General features: G+C 36.3%; 1 protein-coding gene across 2 annotated transcripts in view; it reads left to right on the top strand.

Moving 5' to 3' along the window:
• Positions 1 to 20,847, top strand: part of LOC310720811 (multiple epidermal growth factor-like domains protein 9) — a 103,861-nt gene extending 83,014 nt beyond the window's left edge. For both annotated transcript variants that reach the window (XM_083531906.1, XM_083531905.1), the window contains exons 4-6: positions 678 to 827; positions 15,839 to 16,108; positions 18,311 to 20,847. In XM_083531906.1, the coding sequence (XP_083388032.1) occupies positions 678 to 827; positions 15,839 to 16,108; positions 18,311 to 18,735 (845 nt within the window). In that variant the 3' untranslated portion in view covers positions 18,736 to 20,847. The remainder of the gene's footprint in view (positions 1 to 677; positions 828 to 15,838; positions 16,109 to 18,310) is intronic.
• The last annotated feature ends 574 nt before the right edge of the window (positions 20,848 to 21,421 follow it).

The following is a 21,421-nucleotide window of genomic DNA, read 5'->3' as shown; positions in this document are numbered from 1 at the left end:
TGACATTTATTTGTAAGCTTACAATATACACTGTAATCTGCTGCCCTTCACTACAGCCTCAAGTATCTTTTCATTTTTCTCACACACACAAACACACACACACACACACACACACACACACACACACACACACAATTTTGGCTAGTATTGTATTGATGCCCATGGTGTACCAGTAACACAACAACTCAACTGTTTCTGTTCATTGTCTGCATGTTTGTATCTGTTCCCTAAACCAAATTCTTTCCAATAGTTATATAAACCCTTTTTAGGCAGTCCTCTTTTGCTTTTTCCATTTCTGCCCCACCGAGAAGAATTAATCAGCATAATGTGCTTCCTTTACAAAAAGCACTCTTCAACATCAATAAGAATTTCTCAGAGCGAGTGTCAACTTTTGTCACAATCATGTGACTTTGCATCTCCAGCAGTCCTGCATCAGGGCCAATTTGCAACGAGCGCTTTTTCTCAGAATCACCTTCCTTTCCGAGTTCCTGGTAAAAATCTCGCAGTTGCACACACCTAATTTTTGTATTATTTTTTTTTTCATTGCTTCTGCGCTGCTCAACCTGCACCTCCATGTGCAAGCACCTGGCTGGATCAAAGTCCTGTCAGTCAAATCTCTCAAACTGATTACTCAACTCCCATTCTTTCTCCCTCTCTGTCCCTCCTGTTTCTCCTAGGCGTCTGTTTGAACTGCCAGGGGAACACCAGAGGCTCCAGCTGTGCTGAGTGCAAACCAAACTTCTACCGAGAGCGCGGCTCCAGCCTCAGGTTCCCGTGCTCAACCTGCCCTTGCTCCATCGTTACCTCGTCAGGCAACTGCACACTCAGTAAGTACCTATCCTAACTCCTGATGTTAGCATAACCTAGCTTAGCCTGTTTGCTTTGTCTGTCCTCTGGGGGAGGGGGGATGAGTGAATCCAGGATATGAGATCTAACATTATCTCCTGATTACATGTGGGTTTTTTTGTCTAGTAATTAAGTGGTATTTAGATTCAAGCTTCGAAAGCAGGTGCATTTCCGTTAAACTGAGGGCTGTCTTGGTCGGAAGAAGCCCTTGCAAGGTTTATTTCTGGATTATGAAAGAAGGAAGGTAAAGACAGATGTGCAGGCTTGTTCAACTCGCCTGGCCCTCTTTTCCACTTGTGTTTCCACTTCTTTCCCATTACATCTGTATCTGCCTATATATATATATATATATATATATATATATATATATATATATATATATATATATATATATATATATATATATATATATATATATATATATGTTCCTACTTGTTTTTTGTCTAATTTTCTCTCTCTCTCTCTCTCTCTCTCTCTCTCTCTCTCTCTCTCTCTCTCTCTCTCTCTCTCTCTCTCACTCTCACTCTGTGTGTGTGTGTGTGTCTCTCTCTCTCTCTTTCATTTTACCTGCATGTACTGTTCGAGTTATTGTTTTTGTCAAGACGTGCATACTTGTGTTTTTTTTTGTTTTTTGTTTTTTACCCTCTCTCCCTCTCCTTCTTTCTCATTCGCTTTCTCACTCGCTTTCTCTCTCTCTCTCCCTCCCTCTCTCTATCTCTCACTCTGAGTGGGTGCACTCTATGCTGACAGCAGTGTTCTCTAGCAGCTGCATTCAGGTACAGACCCGCGAGCGGAAACCCCACAAGCCAGCGAAAGGGCAGGGGCTTGTACAGTGTGATCATTTTCACACTCAGTCATCCCGAAACCGTGCACTGTGCTCACAAAGGGAAGAGCCGTGTGCACGTAGGCACGGTCCAGGATGAGCTGTATGACTATATTGTGAAAAATACGGCATATCCAGACACCGAGTGCACGGGTGGATACGTGTATATAGGTGTATAAAAATTACCATTTAAAAAGACGTACCTTACAAACAAGTTCTCCTCCTTGGAGTAACAAGTTCAGCACAGACATTCGAACATGAGCGTAATCCAGGCCATATACACCACATCATGTCCACATCAGTCCTTTAAACAGCAGCTGTACGTTTTTCCTTCAAGCTGTGAAATAAATAATGAAAAGACTTATAAAAACTAGTATTCAGAATGGATTCTACACAAAAAAAAATAAGATACTGGTACTTTTACACCTCATTTTGAACCCCGTTTTCGTCTCTATTTTGGTTGAAATTAAATTATTCAAAAATAATTTAATAATGCAATATTGCCAAAGGTTTGCGTAGACCCAGTCATAAGTATATGTGCTTTTTTGAGCATCGCATTCCACATTTAGTCTCAATTTGCTCCTAGAAAACTCTACTCTTCTGGGAAGATGTGAAACTAGATTTTGAACATTTGTGTTCATCATGTACTAATATAGGTGAGGTGAGGAGGCCTGGGGTGCAGTCAGTGTTCCAATTCATCCCAAAGGTGTTCACTAGGGTCAGAGCTCTAAAGCTGCCCAGTCAAGATCTTTCTCTTCAAATTATGTCAACTATATCTTCATGGAGCTGGCTTTGTGCACAGCAGCATTGCCACGCTGGAACAGGTTTGGGTTCCCAAGTTCAAGTGAACGCGAAATTTTATTAAAGCGCATCCAAAGCCGCCCTGTACGATTGTGAGCCGATTGGAAAAGAACCACATATGGCAGGATAGGTCAGGTGTCCCAATACTTTTGTCCATATAGTGTAAATAATAGTTTTTTTTTTTTTTTTTTGTATTTTATTTTGTATTTTTTTTGTATAAGGTATAAACCTTATTTACTCTGCCTGTTCGGGAATGATCTACGAAAGCTGCGTTATCAGATCAGAATACTGTAAAGAATATGAGGTAGTTTGATTTTGTTTGACTTTTCACGCTCTCTTCATATTCCCTGTGTTATTTTATAGTCCTGTGCTCTTGTGGCCAGTGCCAAACCTACAGCCCATTAAAGTTTCACACACTGAATTTAAAATCCATGTTCCAAATATAAATTATCTTGTGGAGTGTAGGATTTAAGAAACATAGTGACGTTAATAAACCCATTCTTATGTGCTCAGCGTCAAATTGTTGAATATAGTATGATATTGAGTCAGAATTTAAACAGTATGAGTGCAATTAATATCACGAGTGTACTCTGTGTTACTCTATTTTAGATCCAAACAGCATGAAAATGTATGTCTGTAATCTTCTAAGACGAAGTGATTACACCAGTAGGAGGTACTTGCGCAAAGTTGTGACTGGAGGGTGTTTGGGGTTAATGGTAAAATGTTTCTCTCCCTTGTCTCCCACACCCCAGTTATTGCATGAAACAAAAACACTGAGTCAGCAATTGAGTAGCAACCAGCAACAATAGTTTTTTATTATTTTTTTTTTCCTTTTTGTTTTTATCCGTACAAATGGTTAATCGCCACAAGCACCATTTCTTTTTACGTCAATTGTCTTGTTTAACCAACAGAGGAAAAAATTTGCCCAACTTAATTACATAAAAATGTATATTTTGAAACAAAAGTTAGCAAATTAGTTAGAAAATTGCTCATGGCTCCAAAACAGAATACACATATGAATCATTTTAACAGTGTTGCTGCATGTACCCCACTAGTGTGACTTATTGATTTATTGCATGCTAACAGCCTAAACCCACAGGACAGCAGGTGATTAGCATTGAGCAAACCGTATCTCATTCTACAAGTAAATCACTGCTGGTGTAGTCTGATTAAGTGCAGAAGCACACAGTATGTTGGTGATAAACTGATCCATGATTTTGTCCCCATAAACTCTTGACTGTTCATCAGCAAGGCTTGTTCGGGGGAATCACAAGCAGTAGCTGAACTCTAAAGCTTTCCAGTCCTGTGACAAAATTGGTGTAGCTGTAAGTTTATGAGGAGGGATTATATGGGCAGAGTAAGTACGTCTTACTGCACCAAAAAAGAAAAGCTTTTGACACATTTGAGGAAACCTGATTTGGCTGAGATGCCACGTATGAACCTGTTGTAGAATTATTTGTAACACACACATGTAACGACAATATCTGGGCAGGTTTTAACTTATTACACTTAACGTGAGCCGATTCACTTTCCATAATACTTTGATACAGGTGTTTGCTTTTAACTGGATGTCGTTTAGCAACTTAAGCGTACTAATTGGATTAGCACATCATATTATTTTCATATAGCAGAATGGCCCAGTGTGTATTTCATCAGAGTTTATTATTAGATGTCATGAAACATCTGAGAGAAAAGTTTAGTTCCCGATATACTTCATTGTAGCGGTTCTTACCTCCCCAGGCTCTAGAAAGACCTGAAAACTGTATACTCAGTCCTGAAGGCATTCCTGTGCTGGGAAAGTTTGCAACTCCCTATGACGCCTTAGTTTCAATGTACTGACACTCGAGAATGATTGTGCATTTTTTTCTTCTTGCTTTCACCGTGTATGAGCTGTTGCCATAAAACCAATAACATATTAGAACAAGCGCATTCATATTATTAGAGCTGGATCTCCTGCCTGGGCCATGCTGTTCTACAAAACAAAGTGCACCTTCTGACCAATCATATTTTACAATTAAACTGTATTATAGTATAAATATGAACAACGCATATTATTCATCAGACACGTGCTTTGTATATTATACACATTTTTATTAAAGTTTAAACAACAAGGCCGTGTGTTGCAATGATTTTATCACATAAAATAGGTGATGGAATCAATGTACCGCATGCCCTCTTGTGGCTCATTTTAAGGAAATGAGCCACACTCACTATAGATTCCTCGTGCTATTTAGGAGCGCAGTGCTTTCACTGAAGCAAGCCGTACTACATGATGAAGCTGAACTCTCGGAGAAGATGAAGAGAAGAGGGAAACATTACACGGGTCATTAAACAAATCTGATTCGATCCAGATTCCCAACCTCCCTGTAGAGCTGCCGTGACTCCTCCCCCTGCTTTCCATTCTTAGTCATCATGCATGTCACACTGTTTACATCTTTTCTCACAAAAAGCTCAGCTTTTCCTTAGAATTCGAATACAGAAAGCCCTGAATCATTTAAGCCAGCAGTGGAAATGTCACACTAGTAGAGGTCATGATTTGCTATCACAGTTGAGCTGTTATGTGATATCTTTACGCTCTCTGCATCGGGGCCGTCTCTTCATACTGTGCAAACACTGCCTCGTGGTTTGCAGACATATTGATGGTAATAGAAACTGGTTGAAAACCACACACTTGCAGTGCAGAATTAGAGGCTTATGATTCTATAATATTTTAATGATATATAATTATAATATTGAAATTGTAAGAAATAATGTGCATTTTGTAATATTGTGATATTGTGCACTGTTGCAAGATCCCAGGTGTCGTGATATATTTTTACTTGACAGAAATAATCAGTGGCAAACTGAATACTGTTTGATTTGCTATTTTATATAAATGTGATTTTTTTAAAAACATATCCGTATTGTATTTTTTATAGTGGTATTCTTCTTCATCATCATCTTTCAGCTTCTACCATTAGGGGTCGCCTTATTATAGTGGTAATGATCATTATTATTAATAGATTTAAGATTTGTTAATAAAAATTATTAACACTATATACTTTAAGTTTATATTCAAATTAATAAAATACATAATTTATTCAGAATAACAAAAATTATTGTTATATTTATCATTTTAATAATAAAATATAATTATTTTTTTTATCTTTTTGTACTTTTAACACTTTCTACCCTGGGGAATCATTTTGGAATTTTATGAAACTTTTATGAATGTAAATTTTTTATGTCTGTTGATTAGAGGTGTAATGGTACACAACATTCACAGTTCAGGACGTACCTCAGTTTTTAAGTCACACTTCAGTTCAATTTGGGTACAGTTATGGAGAAGAATTTTGTTTTCTATTGCCACAGTTTATAATTATTATTAATATTTGTTAACCTGAAAAGTATAAATTTTTAAAACAATTTTAAATAAAAGGCTTGCTTAATTTAATATTATATAAAATATTGTATAAAAAAAAAAAAAAAAAAAAAAACGTATTATATTGATTCAATTGAGTCATAGATTAAATTGGCTCAAATTGTATTGATAAAAAAAAAAAAAAAAATTAATAAATACATTTTACAGTTTATTTTATACGCGTATGTTTGTGTGTCTGTGTGTGTTTAACATTTCATATTTAATTTATTGAAGATATGATCTAATAAACTGTTCTTCTTATTTCAGCATATTTTAACAAAAATCTGCATTTCTTTCATTCTTCATTCATTCACTCTCTGCATATGAGGAATTGTCAGGAGACTGGACATGAAGCGTGTATATATATATATATATATATATATATATATATATATATATATATATATATATATATATATATATATGAAATGTATATCGCGAGACTGTTGTAAGAACGACAGTGGCCTCAATTTCGCGCAGGCGCAAAACAAAACATATCTTATTTCAGCGCACTACAAATCGTATTTCCTGTACGGAGTAAGTAACCACAGTGACACTGCACTGTATGAACTGTACAAACTCTAATTTCATTTATTTATACCCCGAAAAAGCCGCGGTACAAAAACGTGTACTGTTACACCCCTAATATTAATATAATATACACAATATACACTTTATAAAATTGATTTAGACATTAACAATTTTATGTTCTAATAAGATAATAACGTTGTGTTCATCCTTTTTGACACTTATGCATAGAGTGAGTACACCACATATAGAGGTCATTTGGAATCTTTTGTTAGTTTTTAATGTATTTTATGTTTTGTATTCAGTCGAAGATATGCCTCAACCCTTTAGGCCCTTTAGAAATTCATTTTCCAGAGTGCTATTATATGAAAATTTATCGACGAATTCTTCTGGAGCACACTCCATTCACATCAGCTATTTGCACGCTGTAACGAAGCTGATTTGTTTGGTTTTTTGTGTGAATAATTAATCACTGCTTGTGGTAATGCCTCAATAAGTTATTCCCTGCAAACGAGCATGACTTTGTTGATTATGTAGGACGAAATTGGCCCGCAGAAAATAATTGCTCTTTGCTAATGTCATGCTAATGTGAATGCCATTTTGTTTGAATACACTGCACAAAACAATTCTATCACTCCTGCTCAGCGTTGTAATTTTGCCATGTCAACAAGACAGAGGTTCTTTTATCCAAGCACACACCCTCGCACATGCACACAAAAATGAGCGCTAATTAAATGGACAAAGACAAAGCTTTCACTGATATTATTGCGAATTCTAGTTAAGTCACATGATCTGGGCTGTCGTACACCTTCTGAATTACAAACAGCTTTACTTTACCACAAAGTGTACAAAATCAATAGTTTTGTTTTGTTGTGTCTAGACAGCTATTGCACAGTTTGTGTCGTTGATGTACACAAATCAGCCATAACATTTAAAACCACCTAAATAAGATCATGTTGTACCTCCAGAAAAGATCTGATCGATCAAGGCCTGGTTTCTGAATTAGACCTCTGAAGGTGTGCTATGGTCTGTTGAACCAGTACATTAGCAGAAGATCCAATTCATTATAAGAGGTAGGGCTTTCATGGAATAAACTTTCACATAATGTGACTCATAACATCTGACCACCTTCATCCACCGCTCCGTGGTCCAGTTCTATAGCGCACGTTTTTTTTGGCAGTTGACATGGGTCAGCTCGGGCCATCTGACCTATCTGCAGCTATACAGCTTCATACTCAGCAAGCCACAATAACACCTTTCAGCAGATTAATATTTTTTTTCCTGCAGTTTGTGCTACGTTAGCTGATCTGATTTGGATGAGCTAGCCATTACTTCCTATGTGCATCAATGAGCTCTAGATCCTCTGTTATTTGTCCTTCCTTAGACCACTTTTTAGTAAGGGGCTACCTACTGCATACCGTGAACACACTACAATCCTGCTAATTTGTAAATGCTCTGACCCAGTCATCTAGGTATCACAATTTGGTGAAGTGGCTCAGATCGTTAAGTTTGCCCCTTAGCCTTTTTCAAAAACTTTTTCGATAAGAAGTGTTCACTTGCCTAATATATTACACCCACTAGTAGGTGCCATTGTAAGAAGATAATCTGTGTTATTCAGCGGTTTTAATGTTACAGTACGGTTACAGTAGTTTAGTGTATGTGTGTGTATGTGTGTGTGTGTGTGTGTGTGTGTATATATATATATATATATATATATAAATCCAAAAGCAATTAATCAGACCTTAGTTATAAAAAGGAGTCAGCTAGTTGTAATTCCATAGATATAACATTGCATATATTCACATAATTAGGTTTATTCCAGGCTTTTCATGACTCAGGAGTTGAACAGAAAGAAGTACAAGTTTGGTGCCACATCAGTCGTCTAGACTGTACTCGAAACTAACTTTGCTGGTACTGAACCAGAATGTGTGACCCAGAAAATATATGTTCAGTAAATATTTAGCTATAAAATAAAAAAATTCCGATTGACAAAAACTCTGTAATTAGTGAATTTGTTATTTAACTAGTCTGTGTAAAACATTTGGGTGATATTTTAGCTACTAATATTCTAATAGGTTGACAAAATATTTGTGTATGAAAACATATAACATTTGTCACACCTGAAGCCAGCCCTGCAGCACACGATATATAAAAAATGTTTAAGAAGAAACTGACAGCAAAACAAAAAACTGATTATACTTAGTGTAGATAATTGTATTGATTTTTTAATATTTACATTTTTGTTGTGTAAAGTGTTTTCTCTGAATAAATACAATGAGTAAATACCTATATGTATAAGTATAAGTAACACTAATACAATGAAATCATTTCTCTTTATTTTGATGTAAAATGCTTTTTGAAAATAAATCTAACAAATAATTCTATAATACATAAAACAAATGAAATAGAAATATTACTATTTTTACCATCAAATCAGTTATTTTCGAATAGAAGTCTTATATTAATTTATAAAAGATTTTTATCATAACAATCTCTAAATTTTAATCCATGTACATGATGTACTGTTTGTCAGATAACAGCAAAACTGAATAAGAGTAAAAATAATAAGAGAAAAAAAAAAGACCAGCTTTGATGTGACCACGGAGCGATGGCTGTCATGAGGATGAGTAATATAACCACAAATTTGTACCAGTGGGCTGAAACATCAATGTTTCTTGGAAACTATTTATAAAAGTAAACACTAATTTCCACATTGACATATCTGATTAGAAATTTCCATTCAAGACAGATCAACTGTCTCTTAAAAAGAAACTATATCGCTAAGCATCGATTGATTCAGGGGGAACGAAAGATGTTTTTCCAACATGGTACAAGGGTCATGTTGATTTGAATATGCCGACTTTATTTGCATTAGGCTGGCTTCGTCACCCTGTTTAATTCACGATGTCGCTTATATTGCACAATCGGGGCTTTTTTTTCTGCTTCCACTCGTTATCATCGGAAGGTCTCACTCCGCAGTACTTCCCACAGTAATATGAGCCTAAAACACGGAGTGAATAGTTGAGATGTGCGACTGACTCAGAAAAAGAAAGTGAATAATATTGCAGATTTTTGGTCTGTTTGAGGTTTCAGTTTTGCTCAACAGATTCATGTGTCTGTTCCAGTGTTTGTATAGGAAACATCATGTTATAGCATGCTGACAAAGCATACGTGTGTGAATGACAAATGCAGGAAATGCGACAGACATTGCCGGCAGCTCTGTTTCCAAAAGCTTAATGATTGACTGGCCTGAATCACCAGAGACTCTTTGTATCCGGGACTCCTCTAGCTGAACGGTGCAGAGCAGCACGAGGCTGTGAGAGGAAACAGTATAGAGTCTCGCCTGAGGTAAACAGAGTATGAACATTTCAGAAGGGGCATGTTTGTGTGTATACGAAAGCAAGATTATTTCAGGTTGACATGTAAACAAAATGGTGCATTTTGAAACTACAAAAGGAAATTGCTTCTAGCTTTTCACAGTAGTAGCAAATTGTATAAAATTTAAATATGGTTTAATAAAGAAAGTAATCCTAATTTAACTTTAGTGGATTATGTAATGCAATTCCTCCATGTTCTCCAGAGTTTTACAGTTCAATAATGCCCTTCCATCAGTATATGAAATTAAAAATGGAAAAAAAAATGAAGAACAACTTGTATAACAAAAATACTTTATTTTATAGTAAACAAAAACATTTTAAAATAACCCAGAATGTTTTATATTTCCTCAAACAATCTTGCTTTTATAACAGCTTTGCACACTCTGCATTCTTTTACTCAGCCTCATGAGGAAGTTACATGAAATGATTTTCCAACAATCTTTAGATGTTCCTGGAGGTGTTGAGTGCTTGTTGGCTACTTTTCCTTCATTATTTCGGGCCAACTCATGACAAACAAAGACATGGCAGTTAGAACTACAGTGCAAATATCCAATTTGGACTTATCAGACCAAAGGACATGCAGAAAATGTCAATTCCTTGTGTTTCTTGGTCCAAGCAAGTCTTTTTTGCTTGCTTCCAAAATAATGGGTTTTTTTTCCCTGCAATTTGACCTTCAAGGCTTGACTAATGCAGTCTTCTCAAAACAGTGGCTGTTGAAATATGTTTGCAACTTAAGCTCCAAGAAGCATTTAAGTAAATCTATGATTTATGCGGCTGGTAATTCTAATAAACTTTTCCTCTGCAGCAGAGGTAGCTATTTGTCTTCCTTTTGTGGCCTGATTCATCATAGTGTTCGATGGTTTTGGCAACTGCTCATGGAGATACATTTAAAAAATAGATTTTTTTTGTATTGGCTGACCTTCATTTCTTGAAGTACTGTAATGATGGATTGTCTTTTCTCTTTACTTACTATAATATAAATTTTCTACAATTGTTGTAGTATCACTAATATCGACTTTATCACCCCTTGCATAATTGCAACATTAAGAAAGCAAGAATTTGTACAAATTAACTCTTGACAAGGCACAATTTTCTCTCTTTTTATTTATATATATATACACAGAGAGAATTGTGCCTTGTCAAGAGTTAATGATATTAATTATAATGTTATAAATAATGTTATATGATTGTTATATGCGGCTGAATGAGCCCAAATTTTATATATTTATATTTATATACATGAGCACACACACACACACACACACACACACACACACACACACACACACACACACACAAACAAACAACTATAGGACTAGGTTTAGTCTAATTTGTGAGAAATATAAACCCACCTATATTTGGTCACCTCATCTTATTTATTTTATATTCTGTATTCTGCAGCTTAGTGAAATGAGCGTTGGTGTGCTTACAGAATCCGAAGCTCTTTTAGAGTTGTTTCCGGTGTCAGCAAATTGCGTCTAAAACAGACCACAATATTTATGCAGAAAAAAGTTATCTGTATTGTGAATTCGTTTCCATGGTAAAGTAAGTTGGTTTTGTTAAGTTGGCAAATCGCTTGTGTGTAGTTCTGACATTTGAGGCTGTCAGATTCTTTTTTGGACCAAAAGTGTTTTCTTTAAGAATCACGGATATAAAATAGGGAATGAAAAAGACAACAGCTTATTCCAATTTTTTTTTATCTTTGCTCTTAAATGGATAGCATGAAGGTATCAGCTCATTTTAATGTGAAAAGCCAATTTTGTATAAGAATTCACGCACTACACTAGTTCAGGTTGTGTTGTTGAATGTTTGTTTCACTCAAACGCATAATGTCATGAATTATATGCTCTAGGGCTGCTGTTATTGATTATTTTAGTAATCGATTATTCTAACGACTATTCCATCAATGAATCGAGTAATTGAATAAAAAGTACCTTTTCTTTATTAAAGCACAATACTAAATAAGAGAGAGAAAATAAGGCGGTCACTTAAAAAGTCATTTCTTTTTCTTTTTAGAAAAATTTAAATTTTTATTGCTGAATTTGCATACCACTACCTGCTCTACACGGCCACTGCGGATCGACGTTTTAAACGCACTGTATATAAACTTTCTTTCGGCTTCTCCCATTAGGGGTCGCCACAGCGGATCATCCGTATTCATGATCCGCATGTTTGATTTGGCACATGTTTTTACGCTGGATGCCCTTCCTTACGCAACCCTCCCCATTTATCCGGGCTTCCGGCACTAAGAGTGCACTGGCTTGTGCAACCCTATTGGCTGGGGTTGGTTCCTTGTATATAAATAAAAATATAAAAATCAATTTTGAATAATTTTAAAAAAGGTAACGACACTGTACGGTGTTTTCTTTATGTTTTAGTTTAAAATGATCCCAAACTTTGGAAACTTTCTGGCGTTTTCTTTGGCCTGAATCTTCTCCTCGCCCCTCACTGTGTTCTCCCCGTTCCTCCATTTTTCATTCTGCAGATCCTTCTGTGTTTACCTGTCCAGAGCGCTTCAGAGTTTAGCGGGTGGTGCGTCAATAATAATGGTCTGTGGGAAACGCAGTGCTCCGTGTGTCGATAAATGGACTGAACAAAGCATTTTTCGATTTGAATTTTTGTAATGGAATTAAATGAGTTCCTTGAGGGATCATTTCAGCCCTAATATACTCACTGCATACATGTAACCTGACTCTAAATTTGTCCCACCGTTATCAGACATTATCCTTTTTTTTCTTACTGTTTTTTTTTTTTTTTTTTTGCCCTAGCAGCATTCGTAAATGTTTAAGCTAAGTTATAATATTGAGAAGTGCAGTGGTGTGACACTTTCTTTCTCAGTTTCTCACTAGCATTTATCTTTTTGCTAAATCATTGTTTTACCTTTTTGTTTTTACATTTTTGCATCTTCATATTTTGAAATGTCTCTGAATGTGTAATTTCTTATTATAAAAAAAGAATTATATCAACTGCTAATTATAAATGTTTTTTATATGTTCATTTGTTTTTGGTGTCTCACATTTTCCATAGAAAAAAAAAAAAAAAAACAACGAATGCCGGAATACATTCATTATTCAAATGCCACATTTTAGTGTTTAGGGCATTTCAGTTTTCATCTCCGGTGCTTTTCATCACGACGCTGTATTTCAGGGGCGATTATGTGATTCATCTGCAGGGAGTAAAGTCAAGTGTAATAAATTTAGTAGCAATCCTGTTAAGACTGCCACGGTTATCAGTCAGGGCTTGTGCCGGAAATTCCTCTGTGTTACAGCAACACAGGCGGAGGAGCAGGAACCAATTGACAAAGCCCCAGCTGATTAGAAAACTTCCCAGACTTAAAGTAAATGTGAAAGGATCAGCCTGAGGTTTAGTAGGTAGCGTGGATAATTACACAGTTTTCAATTCTGATTCACTGAAGTATTTTGGGGACATCAGAATATCATTTAGATCAGTGTTGACTGGGCGTCGACTTTTAATAAATAAATAATTATATATTGGCTTTTTTTCTTCTTACAGCACACCACTTCTTACTAGATTATCTATCGTCCCTGAGAAGTTTTTATGGATAACATTCAAACGATAAGATATTATACCATCAAAGCTTTTTCCATTTCACTACAAAATCGATTTCTTGACATGAGACTCGATTTCATATATATTGCCTTTGATCATGGACTTCTTAGAATAATAAATACATCTCAATAAAAATAGTCGAATGTCACTGCGTGACAAAATGCAAACTGTGCGGTATGAGCCGGGGGAATCCCTCTCACCGTCTACAGCACTCATTATTCATTGTGAACTGGCTTCACTGTTGTGAAGGGAAATGTTCTAAAATGCGGATGTTGCTCGCCCCGTTCTGCTGCCTGTAGAGATTCTATTTGACTGCAATATTGAATTCATCTGATGCAGACAGCTCAGGGAAGCTCCAGAGGTTGTCATCTTTTGTTCACCTTCCATGATTTAGCACTACGGCACTACAGCTACCTTAGAAAGTGGTGTGTCCAATTTAAATGCTCAGTCACCGGAATTAAAGTGGACAGTTTTAGCAAAAGCAGGAGAGTTTTAATAATGTGGAGCTTTGTCTTTTGATTAGAAAGCAATTAGTGTTGAATACAAGGACCTGTAGGGAAATAAGGCTTTCTATCAAAGATTTTTTATTAATTTATTTATATTTTTTTACAGTGGGGTCCGAAAGGCTGAGCCCAAAAAAAATTCTGGAAATAAAATTAGATTTAGAGATTAGAATTTTTTAATGGTTTGAATAAAGGAAGTAAATATTTTATATCTAGGCTGAGGTTTAGGGCCTATTCTTTTAAAGTAGATGGCACATTGAAGGGTTTGATAAAAATAACCAATCAGTTAGTACAAACTGGTGAACCAGTCAGTTCAAGTATGCGGTCATTATACTGTCGTTAACGTGGGACATAGTAGATATGAGGAAATTCTTCAAAGTATGTAAATATTTTATTTGTGTGTCATTTTCCTTGTTTTATGTACCACCTTGGTCCTGGGGGAGCGCTGTTTTATTTTACAGTGTACTGTACTATATATGGTTAGAATAACAATAAAAGCTGACTTTTTACTTGACTTGATATTTCTAAGTTAGATTCCTGCTGATAATATAAATCAAATGAATTAGCAAATTATTACATTTTCCAAGTCCAATGAACTGATGCAAAAAAAAGCATTCAGAGTAGCAGTCTCGAACCTTTGTACCTCATTGCGTATATGTGCCATAGAGCACCATATAAAACAAGGTGGGACCACTCACAAGCCCACCTGGGAAATTACCACTCCAGAGTGCTTCCTGGCTGCCTGAAAAACTACTCGATGTTACAGTATAAAACGGTAGCTGATGTAAAGTAATTACATGTGGCAGGATCATTAGCTGATTGTGTTAATAGCGAGCAATGGATCACACGTTCCTGATCCTCTTTTAGCAAAGTGTGTAATGTAGCACATTATAATTGCAAAAACATCAGTGATCAGGTGATTTGTGTGTTTTTCTGTTTGAAGTTGGTGTGTTTTGTTCTTCCATCAGGCATAAAAATTGTACGTCATTTTGAAAGGATTGTCCACCAGATAATCCTTCTGCTACATTTTAGAGACTTAACATCTACATGATTGATGAAATTCTGGATCTTTTGTGATGATACCTTTTATTGTTAATAGATGCAGAGTAGCATTACATATGAATGCATGTTAAACAAGAGTTTAGTTTGATGGATCGTGTGAAGTGGTATGGATGCTGAAATGATTTGATTTTAATTTGATTGAGGAGTTTATTTATTTTTTTAAGATCACATCAAAGCGAGAAAAGAAACTTAGCTTGCAACCTTTAACATTCTGCCAGCTCATTTTCACAATTTACTGTATCTGTAGCTTCTTCGGTAAACACTGGAGTTTTTAAACCAGTTTGAGTACTGAAACATTTCAAATTGACCCCAGCTGAAAAATAAAAACTGCTCATCCTACCAAAAACAAAATGTTGTTTCTTGGTGATGGGGTGGGATATTTTTAATATGTTAAAGAATGAAGTATTATTATGAGTCATTATTGTTCTGCTTTAGATTAACGTGTAAAAAACATTAGGCCATGGCCTGTTTGAATACTTAATTCTGATTGGCTGGAATGTGTGCTTTCATACCTTTGAATGCACTGGTAGGTTCCGTTGGTTTAACAGACAATGCATAACAAACAAATGTAGCCATAGTAGCAAACAGTAACAGTTTAATGCAGAGTGAAAGCACCGACAAGGTAAAGACGCCGGTAATTCATAAACTTACAGTCTCTCTTTCTCTCTCTCTCTCTCTCTCTCTCTCTCTCTCTCTCTCTTTCTCTCTCTCTCCCTTTCATTTAAATACCTATTTATTCGAATTTATTAAAATATGATGAATATGATTTTATTGCACTATTTTATCCTAAGTTTCACATCGAATGCTTGGCATAGAAAAAAAAGCTGAACAAAAATGAACCATTATATTTTATATTTGTTTGGTTTGGTTTAGAAGAACCGAGTTGAAATTGTTAACTTTACGGTTGTTTTTTTTCGCGTTCTTACAGACGCATTTGGGAAGCCGGTGTGCGACCAGTGCAACCCTGAGTACGAGGGCCCCAACTGCGAGCTGTGCCGAGATGGCTTCTACAACGCAGACAGTATCTGTGTGCCATGCGACTGCAATGGGAACGCAGAGCCAAGAAACGCACCCCGCACCTGCAACCCAGAGACCGGACACTGCCTGAACTGCAGCTTCAACACCACTGGATCTCACTGCCAGTACTGCGCCCCTGGTTTCACTGGAGACGCTCTTGTCAAGAACTGCACAGCCATCAGTAAGCCTTTAGGGCAGAGGTGCCCAAACTTTCTTTTTCTAACTATCGTCGCAAACTATGGGCCTCGATGATAAAATAAAAAATCGGTTAAAAGAAACTCTGTAATCTGCTTATCTAATGATGATTTATTGTTTAAAGTTCTAGTTTTAAGAAGCAGTTAAACAGTTGTTTGTTTCTTGTCTTGATTTTTATGATTCATATGATTAATGAATAATAATACAATGTATTATTATTATTAGTGCAGTAAAACTTGTAGTACAATGAGAAATCTAATTTATTGTACAATAGAGTTCAATGACTAATACAGCTGTTCAGTGACATCCAGTGAGGGACATGAAGCTGGTCCTTATTTTTAGAAAGTTTTTCCAAATGGATTCCCCCCCCTTGAATAGTCACCAGGGCCAACTTTGGCCCATATGCCCTAGTTTGGACAACTCTGTGTTAGGGATATAAAGCAACTACATACTAGTCTGCTATCTAGTCCTCATCAACTAAGCAAACGAGGATAAATGTATTTTTTTTTAGCATGAACTAGATGGCTTAATATGAGTGAAAAACCACTGAGATCTTGTCCTTTATAAGTTCCATTCCAATTTGCCAAGTACTTTTGTTTATTTGTCATGTGCTTTTATGCAAAGTGATTTCCCATTGAGTCAGAAAACAAACAAAAATCTTTCAAAGTAGCGCATGGTGATTAAAATGCTAAGTCCAGTTTATCAAAAACAAAAGCGAAATAGCGATCTAGAGTAAGTAATAGTGTTTAGTAATCACAAAAAGGTTTTTATTTTGTGGTTGTATACAGTACATGCCATGCTTTTTCTTTTATGGCTGAAATGAAAACTTTTTTAAACGTAATATATTGACACTAAAAGTTCGAAAAAGTCTTTGCATTTTAAAACTGCATTAACATTGTTAGTAAACTCGCGGTGTGGTCAATAGTAGCATCACTGTTTCTGCTTCTCAACAGCTTCATTATTCTATTACAATTTACCCAGGAATAGACAAATGATATAGTAGCACAGTTCTGTTTTTGGTCAATTATAAACAATCATAGTCATAATCACATTGATGCATATTCATCTACAGAATGTTCGTTTTGTTCAGAGTCTTTAGATGTAAAAGTCTCTGCTGCTTAATGCTTTTGGACAATAGCAAGATTAGAGTGTAGAAGTTGTGTTGAAGTGTTATTTATTGTAGCTGAAATGCACATAATGCAGACACTAAATTCTCGGTACAGATTAAACACAGAGGAGAATTAGAAAAAGGGGCACATTAGTAATCCACATTCCAATACTCTTTCTACTGTATATGCATCATTCCAATATTTTGCCAGCAGTGAAGACTTTACTATAGAGCTGTCAATTGATTAAAATATTTATTGGCGATTAATCGCATGATTGTCAGGAGTTAATCGCAACTTCATCGCACAATTTTATCTGTTCTTAATGGACCTTCAATTAATACTCTTCAAGGTATTAATACTCTAATCAACGTGGGCATGGAAAAGTATGAATGCGTTATGCAAATGTGTCTATTATTAGTGAAACCAAACTAAACATAAAGCATGAAGACAAAATATTCTTGTAAATGTTTTAAAGTAATTATGGTGTTTTAAATTACCTTATTCATCAGGACACCAAACGGAACTTTTGCTATGTTTCCACACGGACGGTTTTAATTGCCGGATGTGTGCAAGGCGGATTTTAATTAATTAAAGGAATCGCGCGTTAATCAAATCTGTGGCGTAAAAAAGCAATTACGCATTATTGACCAGTCAATTTTGACAGCTCTACTTTAGTAGTAGTCATTGAGTAGACTTACTGGTGGTCATTTTGATTTATCTGATATTTCTGTGTTTTAATAAGCACTGGAAGAATTTATCAGAGTGCAGCAGTTTATTAGCCCCCTGCCTAACGTTATATGATTTGTGGTTATGAGGATGTGTGCCAGAACGTAGGAATGCATTATTGGAAAACAGAGTGCGTTCAAAATCATGGTTTTTGTGTGTTTATATGCTTTTCATAGATCAAAACACTTAATATATTCACCAGTTGTTTTCCTTTCTGTTTTTCTTCCTTTTTTTATAGCTATAATGTGTTAAAAACTTTCAAAGTGATTGATTGCATATTAAATCCTTATAATACCTCAAAATTTGTTCTACTAGTTTACGTGTGCTCTCTCTTTTTTTCTTTCTCTCCTCAGTACCCACTACACCTCTGTACTCTTCCACTATGACCACCAGCCCTAATGTAACCGATCAGTTTCCCACATCGTCTACGGCGCTCCTGTCCGGTCTAACGAGCGCTTCTGCCAACAGCACATCTAACACCGAGCTAGTGAGCTCGTGGCATCAGATCAGACTAATCATTCTGGCTGTGATCATCACATTGATAGTGGCACTGCTGGGAACAGCTGGCGGCATTTACACCTACCGGCAGTACCAGAACCGCAAGATCAACGCACCGTTCTGGACAATCGAGCTGAAGGAGGACAACATCAGCTTCAGCAGCTACCATGACAGTCTGACCAACGCAGACGCCTCTGGTCTGTTGGACGATGAGGCATGCGAGGCAGCCTCCAACGGGCAGCTTACCCTCAACAGCCCCGGGAGTTTATACATGCCGTGACATGACCTTCGGTGAATTATGGTAGCATAATATCGACTAAGCAATTTAAAACGCTAATTAGAAAATGGTGATTCAGTCCTGTATATGGAATTGTATTTCTTTTTGTGAAGGTGCATCAATTATTTTAGCATTCAATCAAAATCTTTTGCACGATTGTGAAGAGGAAGCAAAATTGCTAATTTCACGACCTCATGTTTTAACAAAACTGAAACTGTTATGACATTTGGCTTTTTGCATAAAAAAAACATGAACACCCACACAGGAAATGAATTACATGGCAGGAATTAGCATTTTCTAATTAGGGTTGTAAATTTGAGTTAAGTCTGGATTGCACTGCCATAAAGTGTTTAATTTGTTTAACATTCAGCTTATGGTTGAGGGAGGAAAAAAGGACATGCTTTGATGCTTCTGGTTTTACAGGAATTGTAGATGCGCATTGATGTGAAGAAATGCACAAACGGAGGATATGGAACACGAGACCGCCTCCATCGGACAGTCTCGACAGCTCAGCCAGGTTTTACGGGGTGTCAGTGTGGCACTCGGCACTCTGAACTTTTTTATTTAACTTTAACCAAGGCGTTGTGGGACCGGACATGCACTAATGCTTCACACACACACACACACACACACACACACACACACACACACACACACACACACACACACACACACACACACACACACACACACACACACACACACAAACATAGACCTAAAGAAAAGGGAGATACATGAAAGAATTGCACATAGAAAGAGGCGATGTTGAGTGTTGCGCCATGTGGTTGCAGGTACAAAAGCCATGTGTTAACACTGATGATGGTACTCAGGCGTCTGTTTTCATCCATACTGCAGTTGCATTCAAGCTGATGCACTGCATCGTGGGATGCAGCAGAAACACATGCGGTTATGAAGTAGGGGCATGTCTACATTACTTCCATTAGATGACTTTTACAAATAATAACAACAAATCACAATAATGCAGGTTCTATGACGAATTTTTGCTTTTTATTTCTATAAAGAGAGTTGAGTATATAAGGATATACTGTACACAAGCTGGTTTTAGTCTAATCGCATTCATATAGGATTACTCCCATCACTGCAATTCTACAGGTGTGCCTAAAGGGGGCAGTATTTAATCAATCGCTGAACGCGCTCCTGCACATGCCACCGCTTAATGTTTTAGAAGATGCACTACTTATAGTCCTAATAGAGAAAGAACAGCAACTGTTTCTCTGTGGCGATACCAGCAATTCATAGTGGTGTTTTGTTTTTAAACTTCTCCAGGGTGAACCTCTTTGCCAGGCCAGTGAGATTTTTCTTTTGTATTATTATTATGACTATTTTTTTTTTACAGATAATTAGCTTCTCAGTTGCACTGTATGTTTATATCAGTCAGACACATCGTCTTGCAGTAAGTGAGGTTTAGCTTGACGGGTTTTTTTTTATTTTTTATGTGAGACACCTCAGTTTCCTACAGTTATCACTGAATGTCTAGAGTGAACTAAGTAGGTTTCAAGGCATAAAGGTGGAAGCACTTGCATGGAAAAAGTGTTATGTCATGAGTCAGATTGTCTGGCCAAGAAAAGCCAGGCTTGCTTAGCTAAAACAACTCTACAATTGTTCCTGCTCCTGCCTGATCGAACAAGTGCGTGGAGACGTGTTTGTAGTGAGTAGCTGATGGGACGAATGCCAAAAACGGTTGCTAAAATAATAACAATGTATGAGGAAATAACCTGAGCCAGAGCTATTAAAAAAAGTAGGCAAAGGATATGTGTGGGTTTTTTTCCAAAAATAATCCTAGTTCATTGTCATCAGAGCACAAGTAAATAATTTTGTTTAGGCAGCTTTTAACTGAAGCACTGAGTACATCAGTACATGACACCAGGTTCCATCTTGCATCTTCTGCTACATTCAAAAGCTCCCATTTCTCAATCAGGTTCTCCCCCATACCTGAGGTCTGGTTATTGTGTAAATATTTGTTGTACAGAGAAATTATGTTGTAAATAAAAATGCTGCTATTGTATTGTATAGGTATAATGTGGGGAGATACCATATATACACACACAGAAACCAGAAACACAGTAGATTACAGTTCATCTCATCCTGACCGGACTAATCTGGTCTTAAGCTTTTTTTTTGTTAAAGTGCAGACCACACAACTAACTCTGTGAATGATTTCAATAAAAAAAACCTTTTGACCAAATTGACAGTGGTTATCACTTTTACCATGCACGCAGTCACACATGCAGCTGTGAATAAACCGAGGTGGGATTTTCTTTTTGGTATTCAGAAAATGTGTTAACATACGACAGGCAGCGATATCTCATCTGAACAAGCTTTCTTTGGCTGCATTTTGCTTTTATATGTGCAACATGATTAAATTTTAAAGCCATAGATTCAGCATTAGTGGGAGCCATACTAATGGCAATGTGGTCAAATCAGGACTTGACTAAAAAGTTGTATGTTCAAAATGAGCTTGTAACCTAATATCAAAATATTATTAAAAGAATAATAGAAAAAAAAACAACAGCAAAAATGGCACAAATTACTTTTTCCCTTGATTGTCAGAAAATTTGATATCCTGCAGCTTCCAAATAGGATGTAGAATGTTGTTAAAAAATACATTTATCTTACTGGAAACATGCACAAAGGCTAGACATTTAATTAAACTTTCTTTCGGCTTCTC

The sequence above is a fragment of the Silurus aristotelis genome, assembly GCF_946808225.1.
Source record: "Silurus aristotelis genome assembly, chromosome: 26".
NCBI classification, from domain to species: Eukaryota; Metazoa; Chordata; class Actinopteri; order Siluriformes; family Siluridae; genus Silurus; species Silurus aristotelis.
This window is presented reverse-complemented; position numbering and strand designations above follow the sequence as displayed.